The sequence below is a fragment of the Botrytis fragariae genome (assembly GCF_013461495.1).
Source record: "Botrytis fragariae strain BVB16 chromosome Unknown tig00000251, whole genome shotgun sequence".
NCBI lineage: Eukaryota > Fungi > Ascomycota > Leotiomycetes > Helotiales > Sclerotiniaceae > Botrytis > Botrytis fragariae.
Window position 1 is genome coordinate 416,091 of NW_023501003.1, and position 19,978 is coordinate 436,068.

At 42.8% G+C, this 19,978-nt stretch overlaps 5 protein-coding genes across 5 annotated transcripts; 3 read left to right on the forward strand and 2 right to left on the reverse strand.

The window, feature by feature from the left end:
• Positions 1 to 1,977: 1,977 nt before the first annotated feature.
• On the forward strand, positions 1,978 to 2,415 carry Bfra_011712 (uncharacterized protein; the record flags this gene model as incomplete). Its single annotated transcript, XM_037342038.1, has 2 exons — positions 1,978 to 2,174; positions 2,365 to 2,415. Exons 1-2 carry the CDS (start codon positions 2,001 to 2,003, stop codon positions 2,413 to 2,415), a joined length of 225 nt encoding a protein of 74 aa, XP_037188118.1. The 5' UTR covers positions 1,978 to 2,000.
• A 1,232-nt stretch (positions 2,416 to 3,647) lies between these two features.
• On the forward strand, positions 3,648 to 4,845 carry Bfra_011713 (uncharacterized protein; the record flags this gene model as incomplete). The annotated part of the gene is made up of 2 exons (XM_037342039.1): positions 3,648 to 4,602; positions 4,679 to 4,845. The coding sequence occupies 2 exons, from the start codon at positions 3,648 to 3,650 to the stop codon at positions 4,843 to 4,845; spliced, it is 1,122 nt and encodes a 373-aa protein (XP_037188119.1).
• A 5,132-nt stretch (positions 4,846 to 9,977) lies between these two features.
• On the reverse strand, positions 9,978 to 12,392 carry Bfra_011714 (putative zinc finger ccch domain-containing protein 3 protein; the record flags this gene model as incomplete). Its single annotated transcript, XM_037342040.1, has 2 exons — positions 9,978 to 10,758; positions 10,819 to 12,392. The coding sequence occupies 2 exons, from the start codon at positions 12,390 to 12,392 to the stop codon at positions 9,978 to 9,980; spliced, it is 2,355 nt and encodes a 784-aa protein (XP_037188120.1).
• Positions 12,393 to 14,720: 2,328 nt separating this feature from the next.
• Bfra_011715 (putative mfs toxin efflux pump protein) lies at positions 14,721 to 16,223 on the forward strand (the record flags this gene model as incomplete). The annotated part of the gene is made up of 6 exons (XM_037342041.1): positions 14,721 to 14,961; positions 15,033 to 15,070; positions 15,116 to 15,300; positions 15,352 to 15,585; positions 15,630 to 15,988; positions 16,087 to 16,223. The coding sequence occupies 6 exons, from the start codon at positions 14,721 to 14,723 to the stop codon at positions 16,221 to 16,223; spliced, it is 1,194 nt and encodes a 397-aa protein (XP_037188121.1).
• Positions 16,224 to 17,179: 956 nt separating this feature from the next.
• Bfra_011716 (putative nuclear pore complex protein an-nup82 protein) lies at positions 17,180 to 19,928 on the reverse strand (the record flags this gene model as incomplete). The annotated part of the gene is made up of 2 exons (XM_037342042.1): positions 17,180 to 19,537; positions 19,593 to 19,928. The coding sequence occupies 2 exons, from the start codon at positions 19,926 to 19,928 to the stop codon at positions 17,180 to 17,182; spliced, it is 2,694 nt and encodes an 897-aa protein (XP_037188122.1).
• Between the last annotated feature and the right edge of the window lie 50 nt (positions 19,929 to 19,978).

The window sequence follows — 19,978 nt, forward strand, 5'->3', positions numbered from 1 at the left end:
TCGTAGTATACAGTGGATAGCTTTTTTATAAGATATCACCCCTCACTATGACGCAAACCCCATATAATAAGGAAGAGCTGACCTACCCGTTCCGTTGACCCTTAGAATCTACAGACTGCGGTGTGTGATAGCCTAGGTAACTTAGATTTTGAAGAACTCGGCTCTTGTACCTATAATAGCTGTCTGTAAAACTTACCTGACATGTGATTTGTTCACGTGTTTTGAAGCACGTGTCAGAGCGGGTTGAACCATAATGGATTGTGACACTCACGTGCCATTCAATTGATGAATGGTGAATGACAATTCACCGGAACCACCGACGAACATTTCAATCTTCCTTTATCACTCTGTAACTATGTGGAGAACTCAAGCACCGTCGTACATTGCCTACAAAGTGTTGTTTTTACTTCTTTCCTCTTTCCCCTCCTCATCGCCAAGATCCAATCTCACAAATGACACCTAGACCCCATCGGAAATCGTTCTATTTATTGATATGATGCATATAATTCTTAGACATGAAGTGTCAGCTCTATACCTAGGTCATTGAGGTAAACATTGCGAAGATCTGAGCTATCGAAATTTCGGAATACAAAATAGAAAATTTATGTAAGATCACAATTCTATTGCTTTGTTATATTGACTTTTTCGCGCTTTCTTCATGTGCGGCGTGTAAGAGGAAAGATGTCAGCAACGGTGTATCTACACCAGTGGTAGTACAACCTTAATCAGAATCCCTGTTTAGACGTACCTGATACTCTAACATGTGTGTGTAGCATTTTCATCTGGCTTCTTTTTCAAGCTTATTTATTCCTTTAATTTTGCGACAGCGAGAAAAAGTAACTGATCAAAATCCTCCAGCCTTTCCAGCCCCTCCAGCCCTCCAGCCTTCAAGCCATGTGTCAGGCGTTGATACAACAGATCTACACAATGTGTAATCTGCACATAATATCATCATAATATGGCTTCGGTGGCTTTTTCCACTGCTCGATTTCCCTGTTTGATTCTAGTCCCCTGCCTCAATCATGCTCTTCAACAGAACTAATTTTCTACAAAGTACCCTGAAATTAGCGAATGAGACAGAGTGGTCTATCCATTGCAGTAACTCTGTGGAGAAAGTGGTACGAGCAGCGAGGCGAAACGGTGTAGTTCCCCGTCAGTTTAGTATCTTTTTTGATGAAGATACGGGCAGGAGCTGGTCCAGACTTCTCACAAGGATACTGCTTCTCCACTGATTTCCCCCCTTTCCCCCCCCACTGCCCCCCCGTATTCTTCATCTGGAATGATATTGCTATCGCCCGTGCACAAATTACCTAACGCCGATAGAGTTAAAGAAGATTGTTTATGTCAGTTGTACCCACTTCTATCGGGATTACCGTATGATTTGTGCAAAACTTATATCCGGCTCTTAGACCTGCTCGACCTGGTGGACTCTTTCTCTTATCGTATCTGTTTTTTTACCTATGAAGCCGCTTCCGACTTACAACTTACGACTTACGACAAGCTTTTCCTTGTTGATAGAGGAAAAGCTGTTTACTGATACCTATGTAGAGGTTATATCATATATGAGCTCCACACCGCTAGTCATTTTGGAGTCAAATACGACTACTGCGTTGAGCTGCATTGATCAAAAAGAATCATTGAAAAAATATACTCGGTGTCGGCGTCTCTCGTTCAAAAGGTCGGCAAGGTCGGCCTTCATTTAGCAATATTTTAATTAATCAATTAGGAAATTCAATCCTTCCTTGCATAAATGATCACAAAAGCTCTCTGTCAGGGGCTTGGGCTTTCCTTACATGCGCTTTGCTCCGCTTGGCGCTCGTGGATCAAAAAATTTACTTTGAGTAAGGCTGGTTCTATTAGTGCTCTCTGTACATCGAATGATTTAGTCTGTGTAACCTGTCCGCGGCTGTTTTTGACAGAACCCAAATATTGACAGCGACTCATTAAACTCATATCGCTTCAATCGCTTCAATATAGACTCGTGTTTCTCATCTCTTTGGATGAACTTCGGTCTTTCTGCCCTGCTCTCTGCCCTCGTTTATTCCGCTTACCCTGGTAATTTCAACAACGTTACACTCACTCAAAACCCCTCAGCGCTTAAACCAAACTCTGGGGAATTTCTAGGATCTCTGTCACAAGAACACACTATTTTGCATGAAACAGAGACCGAATCAGTAAGTCTGACAACTAAGAATAAAATGAAATGATGCTAAATACATATCTTTACCTCACTCCGCCCGTTGGCAGTAGACTTCCGCCCTCTCTGCTAAACCCGGCCCCCAGTATGTAAGGATCCTTCTGCCATCTGTGGGCATGCGAATATTGACCCGTAACGGATGAAATGAGCTTCCTAATATGTATAAGTGCGTAGTATCGTATGGTACTGTTCCATTTATGTTGGTGACTGGGGTATAACCAGCATTTTGATTTGGTTCCAAATGCTCGGGTCTGAAAATCATCACATGATAGTCATCTGCGTTGGAGGGTGTTCCCTGCCATCTCTTGTAAGCATCTTAATTCATTTTGGAAAATCCAAGGAAGAAAACGAGGAAGTATTGGAAGAAAGAAAGCAATGGCAAGTGATTATGAGATCAAAGTATACATTACGAATATAAGAGAAAAGAATATACCGATTCGAACGCGCGGCAGAGAAGCGACGGTGCGGCACTCTCTTGAAGGGTTCACAAGAAGGACAGTGTGGCGGCAAATTGTTTCTTCAATGAAGTAGAGGGGCGGTAAGTGCGGTGCGACTGTATGTCTGTGCTCTTCGATATCAATTTGCTAAACAAGTAGTAGAGTGACATGGGGAGAATGTGACCAATCTTTTATCATAATCCTTGACTGATGCCCCAGCACTTAGTAAAATTCATTGGCTATGGCTTTCAATAATTTCTTCAACGTATATATGCAAGCTCCACTTCAACCTTTCAAGTGATGCGGGCTGCATTTTCACATCATGATAAAAGAGGAGCATCGTTCGAGAATGGCTAGTTGCAGTCTGATACTTGCGTAGACAATACTACCTGACCTAGCATGACGACTCATCAGATGCAAGATATCAGATAAAGCCCACCAATGGAAAAAAATGCCTGAAAATCAGTACATATTCGCAAGGTTAAACTCAACGCCATACATAAATCAGTCTCAGGTAGCCAATAGTCCCCCGTATCACTTCTTCAAAAACCCAGAGCCACGGTACCTCGCTGCGATATTGCCAGAAGAAGTTTACCTCCAAATCTCCAGATTGCTTAGAAATAATTGTCTCGAAACCACAAGAACAAAATGAGGAAAAATCAAACACACGACTGCGGTAGCCAGTCTGTACACATAAATTATAATGCATGTCCTTGTTGGAGAAATTTGCCTCGCCGCTTGATGCCGACATAGCACTGTCTCAGCAAAGCTATCTGGCATTCCTTCTTTTTCCATACATTAGATCAAGTTGGTGCTGTGTTGGGTTTCTCTCATAGGGCGTATATAGGGTTCTCTGGCCCTTCATAGTTGTGGACATTTATCCAGACCCTGAATCTGTTTATCAATATCTTCAGAAACTTTATCTTCTTGCACTTGTCTTCCTTCTTCTTTTTATCGACACAGAAATATTTCGAGATCATTTAACATCTCCTTGAATACTTATCACAGCTAAAATGCCAATGAAAGTGGAGCCGTCATCCCAAAAACCCTCAACTGTTATGGGAATTACATCTGTTGTTAATAACCCTGAAAAAGCTGTAACCCAGAAAATGGATATTCTTATGCTTTTGAATCCTTCAGATGCCGAAGTAAAATCAGAAGGACACCCTGATAACGACATGCCTGATTCGAAGATCGATCTTGACATTCAACATCACCAGCCTTCGACCTATGTACAACAGGTATTCAGCGGACATTCTTCAGAATCTTTATTCCAATATCAAGCTCGGCTCGAAAGAACCGAAGCTCAAAATGATGCTACACGAAGTGGAAGAACACAACTTCCTCCGGCCCCTATTCATAGCCGTCCCACGTCCTTCAATCCGATCAACGCCCACCATAGATTCATAAACCCGTATCCTTTACCCCCAATCTATTCTCTTCCAAATGACAGATATCATTCCCGATCTCTAAGTCATTGTCACCGCCATGACCGTCACCATTATGATCGTCATCAGCCTCCCCACCGTCGTCATTCCCAACCAGTCTCTCCATCTGACAAGAAGAAGCCTCGCAGCAACAAGGCTTACTCTCTTGAAGAGGTCGATTTCATTCGTTACCACAAAGAAGACTTGAACAAGCACTGGCCCGAGGTTCTACTTTGCTTCAGAAAGCATTTCAAAGTATATCAAAGAGAGTCAGAGCAATGTCTTTCATCGAGATACTACAGGGATAACAACATCAGGATGTACGATGAAACCGGCAGAGTAATGCGAGATGAGAATGGAAGAATCAGATATATCTCAGCCAAGGTTCGAAGAAGAGGGACGCCAGCGGGAAGATTAGAAGGAATACCATACACTCTTGTGCAAAAACATCCAGAGAGAGCCATGAAATATTCTTGGGTCTCGGAACAGCACAGGAATGAAATGAGAAGATTGGCAGAAGATATGAATGATCAAGACCGAGGTACGTGCTTTTCACCTCCATATTTTATTGATACCGGTATACATATAGCTCGACAGACAACTAATAACCATGACAGAGCAATTCAACTCACTGAGAGCACAACAGTTGAGAAAGGATGAGCAAGAACGAGGCGCGGTTGATACCACATCAGAATCTGTAGATGAGTCGATGGATGAGTTTAGCGGCTATGAAGACTCGCCGACACCATCCATTGCTCAATCTTCCCCTCGATCTTCTCCTTGAGTCGTTTTCTCATCCAATCAACTGTTCTATATAAGCCTCTGAGGGATTTAAAAGCTAGTGGTGTGTTCTCGAAAAGGAATTTTGGTTCTTGCGTTATCTACTTCTCACGATTTTGGCTCTTGTTTTGTCATTCATTACGTTTGGTATATTGGTATATTGGTATGCTTCACTGCGTGTTGAAAGTTGGGAATGTTGATTGATTCCCGTGCACATCATGGTATAACGCTAGATTTATGCTAGTTGGTACAAATTTATGACAAGGAAATGACTTTAATGATTAGAAACAGGCTCTTTTCATACGCTTTCTTGTTCTCCATGATTGTGGTTACTATTAGTGCACAAAATGATATTTGTTTTTGGCAACAAACAAACTATGGAATCTGGGCAGTGAGACAGTCGGAGTGAATTTTTTCATTATTCTTGTGTATTGTTTGCCATGGATCCAACAATGCAAAATTTACAGTCCTCAAGCCGTTTTCGATATTCGAGAGCAATAGGAATTCCTCCTCTGCACAAGGTTGCACAAAACACTTCGGCATCTTTCTTCCATGGCTATGAAATTGCATGATCCACGTCACATCTCATCGTGCAGAAATAACGGCTTAAAACTTTATCACCGCCAATAGTAAAAATATCAGTACGCTAATCTACTACCTGGCAAATTCGAACTTCATGCTCATAAAGATTGACCACCATAGACCAACTAACAGACCGGCGTTTCTAGTCCACCAATCTGAAAGTCGGCGATGAAATGTAAATTTGCTCAAAGTTACAGAAATATGTTCAATACCCTGCAAAAACCCTGCGCTCATCTCGCGTTGGATCCTGTTTTGTGAATTTGCTAAAAATCTGTCGACTCCCCTTATGTCCGTTGACCCGGGAAACTGGTACAAGATTTGGAATTCATTGTAGTAATCAAACCAACAAGCGTCTCACCCTAATCTACTTCCAAGACCCCGGTCTTCGAGAAGATCAGGTTTAATCAGAACAGATCCATCAACTCCTTATTTCTGCTGTCTTTAGACGATCCGAATTGGTTTACTTGCACAACATGTAACGTTTATCCCCAGATTAAATTCCTTTAGCATCTTTCAGTCCAAGCTTCCGGACCGACGGTTGGACGCTTCCCGGATAAGCACTCAACTTGAAGACAATTTAAATTTCTTTTTACCAGGATCGCTGACAGTCAATGTTGCTTCTTCTCTTCCCAACTTTAAGCTAATCCACTACTTTCACAAAGTCGCGTTACACATATAAATCACTCAAACTAACTTTGATCCAATAAGGAAGGTAGCTGGAACCACCGAATTCATATCAATCTGGAAATTGACGCTTTTACTTTCCATACAGAGACATATACGAGCCTCCTGAATATTCTAGCAAGGCTTTAACCAACATACTTCCAACTCCATCTGCAAGCTCATTCGCCTTATGAAAACGGCATGAATTCACGCTTGAAAAGAGACCCGCTCTTTTAATCAACGACCATTGAACAAACCCACCTAATCTGTCAGAATTTCCAAATGCATCATGTCTAGTCACCGAGTTGATTACCTCAATCGTTTACCATAAACAATCATGATCACTGGTCTTAATTCATTTTAACCAACAATTCCATGTCCATGTCTTAGAGGTGCCGCAATAAGCATCTTTCCTCTAAACTTTGCAAGTCCCGGAAAATCTTACTGCATGGTCGACACACCCAAGAATGCAAATGCCGTGCCTCAAGCTTCACAGTAGCACCACCATGGAATCCCACCTCAGCCTTCAAAGGGTGAGTAAAGAATAGAAAATACAATTGCGAGGCGGGCTGTGCATCTCGAACAGCAAACACTTGCACAGACCTTTCGTGATCCGTTCCGTCGGGACTTACATCAGCACCATTACCACACTAAACTGTTCAATGCAACATTACCCTTTTATCTCATCTCTCTTGGACACACTCAGGTTAGTATCGGATACCGGGTAAATATATCTGCAAATGCAAGAGTGTCACCTTTTGTTAAAATGCAATGTCCAACAGACAAGCTTTCCATGTCCCGATCAGAATATACATCTGTTCAGTTGGTTATTTGCGATTGGGCATGAATAGGGGCTAGTAGTAGTGCTGATGCAAACTTACCTTGTTCAAATATGCGTCTAAGCGAATGGTAGGGGGTCTCCGTGGCAGCGCAACTGTTGTTGCTTCTCATGAAGTGTATGAGCATGGGTAGGGATGGCCCGCGTGAAGCTGATATTGTGATTTTGTGATTTTGGCGGGGCTTTGTTTTGGTCCTAGAATTATTATTTGGAGAGAATTGCTGGGAGCTGGGAGACTAGCAGCGAATTATGAACGGTCACACGTCTCGAATGTTCTCTCCCTTCGTCCTCGGTCTATTTCGGGGATTCGGGGAAGTGAGATGAATGGTTCAAGTACGTATATCCTTGGAATAGAGGATTAGACAAGCCAGTATTGATGCCCGGCTCAATTGATTGTCTTCAAGCGAGCTTCTTCGTTTGGAAATTTAAGTGTTTCGATGTATATCATTACCAGGGCTATTTAGTTCCAGAAGAAGTTGGCCGTTGTCATTTACCCCAAGAAGGTATTTGATACCCCTTTCTTCTACATACTGTATCTGCCGAATCTTTGAATACAACCGCGCTAGGAAGGATTTCAATGACCTCAAACAAACCTAGCAAGCCCAGATCTTCATGTAGAATCTTCTAGACGCCCAGAAGAATACATCCATGCCAGACGGCGACAAGATTTCACAGTCGCCGAGTTCGCCGCCGAATACCAACCTGTCGGAATTTGACCGCCAAGCTCGGCTCGGCCACTCCGCTCTCTCATAGTGACACGAATTCGCGCCAGGTCTCCGACGAAAGCCCATTGTAAGCTAATTTTACATCCACTGGCTGAATCAATTCATGCGGCGCAGATTACTTGACAATACCATGCCAACATTCGCTATCAGCGGCTTTGAGAGCCGGCGCAGTAAGCGCACGAATATTCGAGGGTTGGATATACAACTGTTGTAAGTTTTTGGCATGCAGTAGGCACAGTGCGTTATCTTCGATCATATTTTATGCCTGTAGTCTTTGATAGCACTTGTCTCACATAGAAACTTGTACAATCAGGATGTGAATTTGGTGATCTGGATGCGCAGTCGAGTAATTATGGCCAAGCCAATTATCCTAGATGAGTTGGGATTTCGAGAAAGATCACACCCACAATTTTGAATGGGAAATAAGGGAAAATGGCCATTGAGTGGGCACATTAATCCCGAGGTTTTGTGTTTTCCGTGGGGTTGGTGATCAGTGATCGCTCGCGGTGAGAAGACGATAATTTTGCTGGCAAGAATTCATGATGATCAACCAAGGTGTCTGTGTCACCTTGACTGTGATTATTGTCTCCGAGGAGTTAGATATCACAAAATATGTGATTTTGGTGCATGCTTTGATGGCTCAGTTCATATCGACATGTGTGACCTGAGCATTCTACCCCTCATGTGATGTTTGGGTTTTGGGGGTCCGCATTTCACCACCGTCTAGTGCCTTCACGTACTTGTGCAAGAGCTTTGGAGTCTCATTGGATTCGTATATTTCCCTTCATGAAAGTGATAGGATATAGCAATGATGTGGGACACTGTGAAGCCTGTACTCGCACAGAAATCAAAAAGCCACAAAAAATAAAAGAAAAAAACTGTTTTGGGTGCCTGTTTTGAAACTGCCGGAGTATCATCTGATCGAGGTAGTTAGGTCACTTGGGAGTGTGTTGCCTTTTGAAATTTCATGAATTATTACTCTTCTTAGACTTCCGTTGCCAGGAGATTCGCGTTAGTTAGAATACAATTCAAGTGCGAGGATGTGAGTTTGGGCGAGCCCGTGGATGCCATCAAGATGAGTCTACCTCTAATTACCATCTAGATACTCTACTCACTTACATCTATTCCCCTCGATATCAGCTAACTAAAGTCATACTAAACATTAGAATCATTTTTTTTCTTCATCGAACGCAACAAGAAAGCATTTAGCTGTCGGATTCGGCTCAGATCCTAAGACGATTCTTCCCCAGTCTCTCTCCTAACACTTCAACATTACAAGCCAGTCTCATCCATAGAGTCCCTCAAATTCCTCAACGATCAATTTTCACAATGAAATTTCAAATATTATACCTAGGTCAAGGTAATTTTTGTGCCATGCTTCGGTGGTTCTCCTCATGCATACATTGACGCTCCGTCGTGTAGGGGGAATACCTTGATTGTTGTCGAGTTGTCGACGGGCCATACAGGACATAAGAGGATTCTACATACAAGAAAACAGTGAAATTTCAATCTGGGTCAAGTAATGAGATGTCAAGCTGCTAGGGATACAAAGGTTTTCTCGTCAATTTCAATCTGACATGCCCCGCATCACTATGACTTTGAATTCTTTACAGCTCTCCTAATATAATCAGATAGATTAAAAACAATCTCTTTAACAACATCTTGCAGAGCCTGTAGATATGATACCATTACTTGTGAATATCACCTAGAGTCTTGATCTCTGCATGTGGACCGCCGGGGAAGTGCCTGTCGTTGTTCAGAAGTGCTTCATAATCCCTATCCTAAGCAGCATCTGCATCTGAAATCGTCAACGTACTATAAAAAAAGTGTTTTTCGTTCTCATAACGACCACTATAGTGCTGAGTTGCTCTCTGTTCATTCTTCTGACATCCCCAACTAAAATAGCATAATTGCGACACACCAGAATTCACCACGGCGAAATCAACCCACTCATCGTCTTGTACATTGTTAGATCAACACATTTCAAGACATCTAAATGCAAATAATTATGAGCTTGCTACACACATACAATAAGCTCACTATCCAACTTGATTAAGGCTTTGTTAGTAGACTTCCTCTTGCTCGTTTATTGTATCGGCGTTCCGAGATAATATGGCTTAACGTTTGTTCATCACAAACTTCACATCCTTATGTGATAAAGCTACTTAGATATGTTTAACCCATTGAAAATCACTTAACACTTCATTTTATCTCATAGTTTTTAAATGATAATGCTATAATAAATTCACTAAAACTGCCAAAAAAACATAACCTCTCACTACACTATCGCAAAGAACCCCCCAAAAGTAATCCTAAACTGTCCTTCCCTTAACCCTTAACCCTCAATCTCATCAATCTTAACTCTTCCACAACAACAGCCGTAACTGCAGCAGTCTTCTCCAACTCCACAATCTTCTTCTTAACAAGTGCTCCAAATCGAGCTCTTGACCACTCACTCGATCCATAAACCATCAAGATATCTAAATTAGCAAGCTTTGCCGCCCGAACCTTCATATCAAAGATATTAGTCGTCGTTTCAGCAATCCACTTTGTTCCCTCCTCTGTCTTGAAAAATTTGTGCCAAAGAGGTCTATTATCACCTTCCTCATGAGTCAAGACTCTGCCTCTAAGAAGATCCTCAAGAACTGCCTTGCATTGCGCAACTTGTTCCTCGCATATACCCATGATTGTTACCTCCATAAGCTTCTCGCCAGAATAATCAGCACGGTACGATTCGCCCCAATGAAGCTGGCAAGAATTCTGTCCGAAGATCTGATGAAGGTTTCCTTGGTTCTGGCGACCGAGTGAATCGATGATGTAGCGGGGTATCATGTATTGCACTGCAATTTGATGACTAACTGTTACAGGAATACTCATACATGCACCAACCGCGGTAATCAAATGTCCGTTAATTGCGGTGGCAGCAGCAGCAGCCTCGTGGCGGTGTCGAAATCTGATCTGGAGGGAATGCCACGAACCCATGTTGCGATGAATGGGCTGATATGTGGAAAGCTCTCCCCAGGTTGATGCAAGATGAATGAGAGTGTTGATCATGTCGATGGCTGGTACATTCCACTCTTGGGGCCATGTAACTAGGACTTCAGTGTGGCTACATTCAGAATAATACGTTAGTATGGAGTATATGAAAATGTGAATGGGATTTACTTACCTAATATGGCGCTCGTATATGCCAGGTCCTGACAACTCAAGATTGGAGGGTTCTAATGTGGCTGACCAGTCTACGACTACACGAGATAGCTTATTCATAGCCGATCGATAGTCTGTAGACACATGCTCCATTACAGAAATTTGGGTTTCCTCTACGGGTGCTGTTGTGGTCGTCTGGTTGGATAACTCGTTTGGTGATAGAACTAGATCGGTAGATTGAACCACAAATGCTTGTTCAGAGTCGACAGAAGATTCGGTCGGTACTGTATAGGATGAAGCATTTGATGCCTCGACAGGAATATTAGGTGGCATAGTGTTGTCTATGCCATTGATAGGTGCTTCATCAACAGACTGGTCGAATAGGTGGTTTGGAATAACTAAACCAGGAGGTTTAACTGCAGATACTTGCCGAGCATTTATGAAATCTGGTGCAGTAAACAACGGTGTAATTGATCCACATACTAGAACGTCGGACGGCTTAGTAGCGTCTGTGCTATCAGCTGGACTTGGTTTTGAGTCAACTGGAACTGGCTTGACTGGAGTAGACGGGTCATCTGGGACAGTAGACATTGAAGTATCATGCGAATCATCAGTAGGTGATGGGCTTCGAGTTGCAGATCGTACCAACTCGGAACTATCGCTCATTAGCATGATATCGCTTGAAGATACATAGCCAATATCATCCGCATTACCAATGCTAGTAGAAGCAGGTGTGAGTACTTGGAAAGATGGAGTTCCGGGGGTAGAATCAGAACTCATCGACGGAGTTGTAATTGTGCCATCTGGCTGATCGTTAGAAGAACCAGTGTTGGTAGCTCCAGTATCACTCGTACTATTTGAAACAGATGTAAGCTTAATGGGTGATAGAGCGATCTCATAAGGACCTGAATCAATTGACGGAGCAGGAATCTTGTGAGTAGGGTCTTTATAAGAAGGATCCTTGTCCACAGCATCTGCGGTGCTCGAAATAGCCTGTGTGTCCATAGTGACTTGAGCTTGTAGAAGAGCTGGAGTAGAACTAGACTCCTTTGATGGGGTAGCAGATGTACTAGCAGACTTTTCCTTAGATAATTGGGTGTTGGTAGAACCTTCGTCCTTTGGAACATTTGTTGTAGTGGGGGCGACTTGAGGTTTCTTCGGAAGAACTCGAGCAGAGCGAAAGTTCATCAAAGGAGCAACTTTTGTATTGGTAGGTTTTGCCTTTGATAACTTGATATTGGTAGATTTTGCGGTCTTCAAAGCTGCTGGTGTAGCAGTGGTAGACTGAGATTGTTTAAGAGCTGAAGTAGCACTAGAAGCTACCTTTTCTGTCGGAACGGGGTGGTGACTAAGACACTTCGAACCATACTTACATCCACGTCTTGAAAGAAAGTTCTTGCAGACAGGACGACTAGGCTCAGGGTTCTCTGCAGGAATGGAAGCTGGGTGTCCGAATCGACACTCCAATCCCCACTTGCATGTACCATGGAAGATGTAGTTCTTACAAGGGAAAGGCTGATAAGGACCTGTATGCTTGTTATGGCATTGATCTCCAGCTACACAGCGGCCGATAGGATAATATACACAGATACCCATTTTTTCGATTTCTCAGATGGTATATCAAAGTGTTGTTGAATTCGATTTTGATAATCGGAAAATGCGGATTTCTGGTTACTTTTGAAAGTTGAAGGATAGATAAAAAGATTTTGTATTATTGTTTGAATTTTGTTTGAATTTGGAGAATCTGTAAGAGTACTTCAAAGTCAACTGTTTAAAGTTTATGTTTTAAGAAAGGTTGTGATCTGCTGGGTTGGAAGTTGCTTTTATAATAACTTTCCAAGGTTCAGACCGTACCAAGGCTGATTGAGAACGAGACTAGCTCAGTACTGCAGACAGGCAGATGCATGAACACATACAGTACAGTAATGATTAAGTACAGTAGCTGATCAAGTAAGGCAGCCGATTGAGTAGAGTGATAAAGTCGATAAATTACAGCTAATTGCGGCGACAAATCAAGTAACCACAAAACCTATCGGATTAAGCGAAGGGGCAAAGTCGTTTCCAGAATTTGGGAATTTTGACTTTCTACAGGCGTTCACTGGCAGAAGGATGTAAGATAGTCCGAAATATTAGAAACGCTTTTTGCCGCAAAAACCTTGCAAGACATGTGGTATTGGTGATATTGGGAACAGGGTGTGAATTATTGATGACATGCGTCTCTCTTTGTCATCCACTCTTCACTTTCAATGCCCACTCCCCCGTGAAAGAGAAGCAAGTGTTATCGTAATAACATAGTACAGCCAGAATATCATAGATTCGGGGCTGGTATTGGAGGTCTGAAATTACCCCTTTTAACTCTAATCTAAAGTATCAATCGTATAGTAGTAGTGCCAGCGAGATATCTGAATTACGGTTCAAGGTCTCATGGGCTTCTGAGCCCTCGAAATATCCCCTGGCATATATCTGCAACAGTGTGAAAGTAAATGAACATGAGGCGGAGACAAGATGAATATAACTTCAGACTCATCTCAAAAAGCTATATTCGCTTTAAGTATTGATTCCAAATTCATGGATCAGATGTTAAACATGATAATTCTAGAAACATGTTATTCCTTCGAAGGTGTGAGTAGAGAACCAAATTACTGTCGGGTTTTATGTGATAACATTCCACTTGATACTGTTGATAGCGTGTCGCCCTTTCATTGTCGTCTGAGACGCTAAGATTTCTGACAAGAAAGAAGAAAAGAAAGGAACAAAAGGGAAAAAAGAAGGAATGAAAAAAATCAAGGAGCTCAATGAGAAGAATGTGTTTGTATAAGATACTGATCTAATAAACGGGATATTTGAGTAACTGAGAAAAGTTACTCTCTGCTGTGCGCAATGTGTCTTTTGACTTCTTAATTCGGTCTGAAGACGTCATTGACGGACCAAACTTTGGAGAATCACACTGTAATAGGTAGACAATAAGAAGATGAACACGACTTTGATTGCGGCTTCCCTCATCTGTGCGCTCAGCTTGAGCTCAATCGATTCTATATATGAAGGGGCCAGGCCCTTCTTTGAGACCATGATACTATTAATTAAGCTTGTCGCCTGCGACACCACTCTTGATTGGTCAATACTGACTTTGGCAGAGCCAATTTATGTATCAGGGCCTCTCTGTCTGCATTTGCTGGAACACAGGTGAGATTAATGAAAGCTCTGTCTTTTCACCTTGATAGAGTTCAAAGTTCTTTCCTCTCTAAACGTTTCTTGGCACACAAGGGGTTGACACAATTAAGTGACAACACCAGAAACTCCACCGTAGCATCTCAAAAGCCGCGATAAAATGGACTTTACTTTTCCTCAAATTTCGAAGGCGTGATGTTAGGCATCTTGTATTATTCACAGAATAGTTTCAATTATTGCATGTATAAAATGACCAATGAGATGAATGACAAGGGTCAGCTAGCAACCGCGTAAGCTCTAGCACTTTTAGAGCCTTATTAGTTTGGTGCAGCATACATCTTCACATGCCTGTGGCTCTTATGATCGCTAAGTTTATACGATGTCTAGATAAGTTTCAATGGGAAGGAAAAAAGAGTGTGTCTTTCGACCCGGATTAATTTGGCCATTGGTGATACCTATTTGATTAGTGCTAACATGGTACTGGCCTGGATTTGAATCCTAGGAACCACATTATATATTGCCAGCATTCGGATAGATAGCCTCCTTGAATCAACGAAATTCAAGCTAAGATAAACTTATTATGAGATCTGGCGCGCTTCGAAAGCTGTGCACAACGACTAATCATGACATCATTTCCAGACAACGTTCCCTCGTCAAAAGACACAAGTGTTACAGCGGCCACTTCAGACCCTATCTCTACTCCCTCAATTACTCCTTCCCAAAACTTTGATAAGAATAGCGAAAGCAAAAAGAAACATGACGACTCCAGATCACGAATCCCACCATGAAGTTGCGCCGCGCTCCGCAGATGTCAGCACAACTGATGAAGCTTCCTTTGACGCTCCTCTAGAAGTTGTGGCTCATAATTCCAATCACTCCACGAATGAACAAAATGTAGATGTACCGAGTGAATGGCTTACTGGTAATAAATTGATCGCGGTATCAATTGCTTTTGGCATAGCGGATATTATGGTTGCATTAGACAGCAGCATTTTAGGTATCATCCGACTGTCCACTCTGCACTTTTCATTTACAAAGAACAATGTCACAACCATGCTTCTGCTATAGCTACTGCACTACCCACCATATCATCTGAATTCAAGACAGTCAGTGATATTGGATGATATGATAGCGTCTATCTTTTGGCACAGACATCATGCCTACCCGTGTTTGGGAAGATCTATACTTGCTTCGAGCCCAAGACAACGTATCTTACTAGCTTTCTTGTTTCCTGTATTGGCTCGATTCTTTGCGCTGCAGCCCCTATCTCTTCATGCTTGATTCTTGGTCGAGCAGTGAATAGGCTTGCTGCAGCTGGAATTCTCACGGGAAGCTTGTAAGTCACTACTTCAGGTTTCTTTCGGATCAAAATTTGAATCGATGCAAGAACATCGCGCGGTTCTTTATTGACTATTTTTCAAAACAATGACCAAGTTGTTGACACCCCAGCTTTAAGCACTGTTGTTTCTGACATCATTTTTCGCAGAGCCATTTTTGGCCGTGTGGTCCCCATGAGACATAGGCCGCAAGGAATGGCAATCATGGTTAGCATTAGTAGCGTTATATTAGTGATAGGTAGCACCATCGGCGGTGTTCTTACAGACTCGGTCCTGACCTGGAGGTTTTCGTTCTAGTTGAATTTACGTATGCTATGCTGTCCTACAGTATCGTCAATAAACCGACTGAAATATTAGCGCTTGGACTTGCCTGTAGTCTCGTTGTCTTTTACATCCTAGATCGCAAGCCTCACCCTGATCACCATTTACCTATTTCTACAAAGCTATTGAAGTTAGATCCTCTTAGTTTTATTTTGCTACTTTCAGGTATGACCTGCCTCTTTGTGGCTGTTGAATTCGGTGGCATATCCGTCTCATGGTCGAATTCAAAAGCTCGGCGATCTGGATGCGAAATGGCAAGTCAAGTTACTTTTATTGCAGTACAAGTAGTTCTTTCGCCTTCTGAAATGGCGCACGCTTGCAGCATGGAGGCTTTATTTCGTCAGCTTGGAAGCGCTATAGCGATCAGTGTTGCTGAGAACATCTGCCTATCGTCAACACAAGATCGACTTCAACAGCTTCTTCCATAGAGTAACGATTCAATCCTCAAAAGTGGCATTCATGAGTTTGCGATGCTGAGCCAGACACTTCCTCAGCAGAGCAACAGGAGGCCAAGAGTCTCATTAATTACGGCGTTAAGCAGGCTTTCATACTACCTTTAGCTGCTAGTTGTGAGCTGGGGAATGGAACGAGTCAAGACTGAAGACGAAAATGAGAGAGCAATGGCCCAAAACATTGATTTGACTTGATGACCTGCGCAAGGTAGGGCTTGTCGACAAGACATGTCTGATCTTCTGTCTGCGTCATCACTTGGAAGATGAGTAGTACCTGAAAAGGTCGCAAAAGTAGCCGTGTTCTTGTGTGGTTTCTCGTTCATATGCAAAAACGGTACCGGTATCTGAGTCGACGCTAGGATACATACAAATGTTCAATCTGAAAAAGTAGTAACACGCGTATTATTTAAACTCTCTGCCTACACCTAAAGATGATGCACTGTTCGCACGATAATTGTGTGTAAAAGCCAGAGCAATATAATAGAAATGACTCCAGTAACCGCTCTTAGACGAACTAATCCCACCCACGGCGTTCCAGACGAATCAAATAATTCCGGCAATATCCAGTAAATCCAAAATCAACCAACCCATAACACAAATTCAAAAACACAACCACAACCACATCTCAACTTGACTTAACCAAGATCATCACATATCGCGTTGCATTGCACCAAAAATCAAAAGTAAAAGCCCACTGGGACCATCTCTCGGATTCCCAATTCAATTCGATTCGATAATCAACCGACCGATCGTAAATTCTTGGATTAATTATCTTTTCTACCGGACTACGCCCTTTGGTTCTCCATTTTGACCCACCCATCCACCCTACCTGTCCTTTACTTCCTCTAGACAATTCACACGCATCGAATTCAACCTCAGCTCAACTCGAAAAACACACCGCTCGTTAACATATGTAAAGTTGAAGGTATCTAAACATTCGCACACATCCTGTTGGATATCATAGCATGTCATAACACACAATACAATCTCGCTTCCCCCTTTCCTCCATTCAACACGTTTTCGTTCCTTTTTCCATTTCTTAAGATTTCGTCAAAAACATTAATCGCTACCTAGGTACACTCGCCACTACTCATCCGCATCTCTTTTAAGCCAAACTTAATCTCTCCAATCTTCCCTTTGTAGCCTCCACCAAAGCCGTCTCGCGATCCAACAACTTCATAATTTGTCCCACCTTCTTCCTTCTCAATTCAGACGGAACCTGTACATCCCTCGCTGAGTCTCCATCCCTCTCCTCTTGTTGCTCCTCATCTCTCTCTCTCTCCGCATCCTTCGCCAATTCATTCGCCTGACTCAAAACCTCATCCTTGAGTTCCTTCACCTCCTCATACCTCTGCCAAGGATCCTTGGAGACCTTCACCATACTCTCCGTTGACCCGTCCATATCTTCACCCAGTACCTTTCCACCGAGACTCCTCACCTCTTCTATCCACGCTTTCTCTTTATCACTCAATTCTCTCTGCGTGTTTTTAGGAATCTTCTTCCTGATATTTTCAATTCTTTCATTCAGAATCTTTTGTTTGTCCTTTGCTTCCTGAATTCTTCGTTCCATGTTTTCATTTGGCGCCACTCGAGGTTTATCGTCATCTTCATCTACATCCTCGCCGATGACAGATTCCACACGTGTTGCGATTTCGTTAGCTTGTTTGATATGTTTTGAAAGCTCAATCTGAAGTTTGATGCATTTTCTGAACAGTTCTGCAGCTGCGGTACCGATGCGATGGGTTTCTTCGCTGAGAACTTTATGGGCGTCTGTCATGACCGTAAGTGTAGCTGGCGATAATCGGATCTCTTCCTTCAACAAACGCTTGTATTTGCTATGCTTAATTTTTTCGTGAAGAGAGGGTAATTCCGATGGTTGTTCCAATGCATAAGATGGTTGGTACACAGGTCGAGCTTCGAATAAGATAAGAGGTTTATCATTATCGGTTTCGGAGTCGTATGATTCTGAGCGACCACGGCTACGGTTGAAGTCCAATTGAAACTGGGGTGACTCAAAGTTGATAGATAATGGGCCATGAGCATTTGCGGAGAGAAGGAAATAGCCAAGATCAGGATCTTGAATAATTGTGCTGGCGGCAAGAGGGGCATTCTTGTCAATCATGGGTGGCGTATAGACCCTTTGCCTTTCTGATGGGGTGCTAACAATTACACCAAGTCGGACATTAGACTCTGCGCCTTTCGATAATTCTTCCTCGAGCTTGAATACCCAGGTAGAGAGCGACATGTATGTGATGTTCGAATTGTTGGTAATAAAGAATGAATATCTTGATTCGACATCATTACTAAAAGTTGGCCAACATCCTTCCCAAACCTCATTGGGTTTGGAAGTCTCCAAGACTTCATATGTCAACAAGACAGGTGGGTCCGGGTCGTCTAGAAATCGTAGCATCCTTGAATTCGATCTCGGTAACCATTGGGCTTCAATTCCGACCAAGTCCAGGCAGATTGAAAGGCGCCCAGTAGTTGTAAGCAAACAGATCACGCTCATAGAACATCCCTCTTTGTCGACCTCATCCAATTCAAGCTCATCGTCCTCCTCCCCATCCATAAGCTCTTCGGCATCCAACTTTGGTCCAATGACATAAATGTCACTGAAAAGTTCATCGTCCTCGTCATCCTCAACTTCGGGAGCCATCTCAAAGTCGAATGGACCTTGTAATCTTGGGACCTTTCCAGGTCTAGAAGGCCTTGTGTAAACCTCAATTGGCGGCTCGCCCAAAGTTCCCTGAACCTGGGTTGGATCTTGACTATCGATATCCGTCATCCAATCCAATTGTTGTTGCGCAAGGAGTTTACTGCCTTGAGTTACAGTTGGATCATCTTCGATAGCGGCGATATTGGACACAATCGATATCGAGAGCGAAGGAATCAGGGTGGGTGGTGGAGCCCATTTTTCAGGTAATAATGGGCAAAGAGCATATACATCTCCTTCTCTCATTGCAAGCCAAAGAGTCATAGGCGACCAACCCCCAGCTCCTCTACCTGCAAAACAAGCTGATGCTACCTCCATCTCAAAAGCATCCGGGGAAAATTTACTTGGTTGACCAGCCACGGAAGCTCCAAAATCTTGATCGGCCGAAACTCCATCCGCCAATTTTTTCAGATCGACCACAAGAGTTGGTTTATCGAAAGACCAGCGATCGGTGGTAGACAATTCCCATACTCGAACAACGGCGTCCTTTGTAATTGTGACCAAACATGTCCCATTAACACCCAATGGATGCCACAGCGCAGTCGATATTCCGGATCGTGAAGTAACATGTGTAGTCGGACCCAAGTGAAAAGTCTTAATCTTCATAGGACCATTATCGGGAGCTGTGAGATGCGAGGATTCAGGTAAGATTGCGACGTGTACGGTATGAGTTGTCAAGATCGCCATGAAATTCGAATTGGGAGAGATAATCAACTGTCGAATTTCATCTGCCACCGGAATTTTGAGTGTCTGCAGAACATTAGCACCCAAGACCAAATCCAATGACGAAAGCTTCAAAACTTACTCTATACCCCCGAGCAACATTCTCTTCAGCTTCAATTTCCTCTTCAGCTCGTGTTTTGCCTTTCAAGAAGCTTCTTTGGTTCTCTTGTTTATTTTCCCATGTCTCCTTCAAGTAAACAAGATCCGCCCATCGAATTTCCTTTCCAACAGCAATGAATATCTCAGTTCCTCTACGCGCAATCGTTCTCTTCGGCCCTACTTTATTCGTTTTCTTCTCATTAGGACTATAACTAGCTCCAGAAGCTGTTTGGATGCCGGTCGGTTTCGCTGTAAATATCTCATGGCCTGGATTTGGCTTTGAAAGCCATGTAGGTGTGTAACCAAGAACTTGAGGCATTTTTCAAACCCTGAGCTCGATATTATTATTTTGAATAATCAGCACATTCG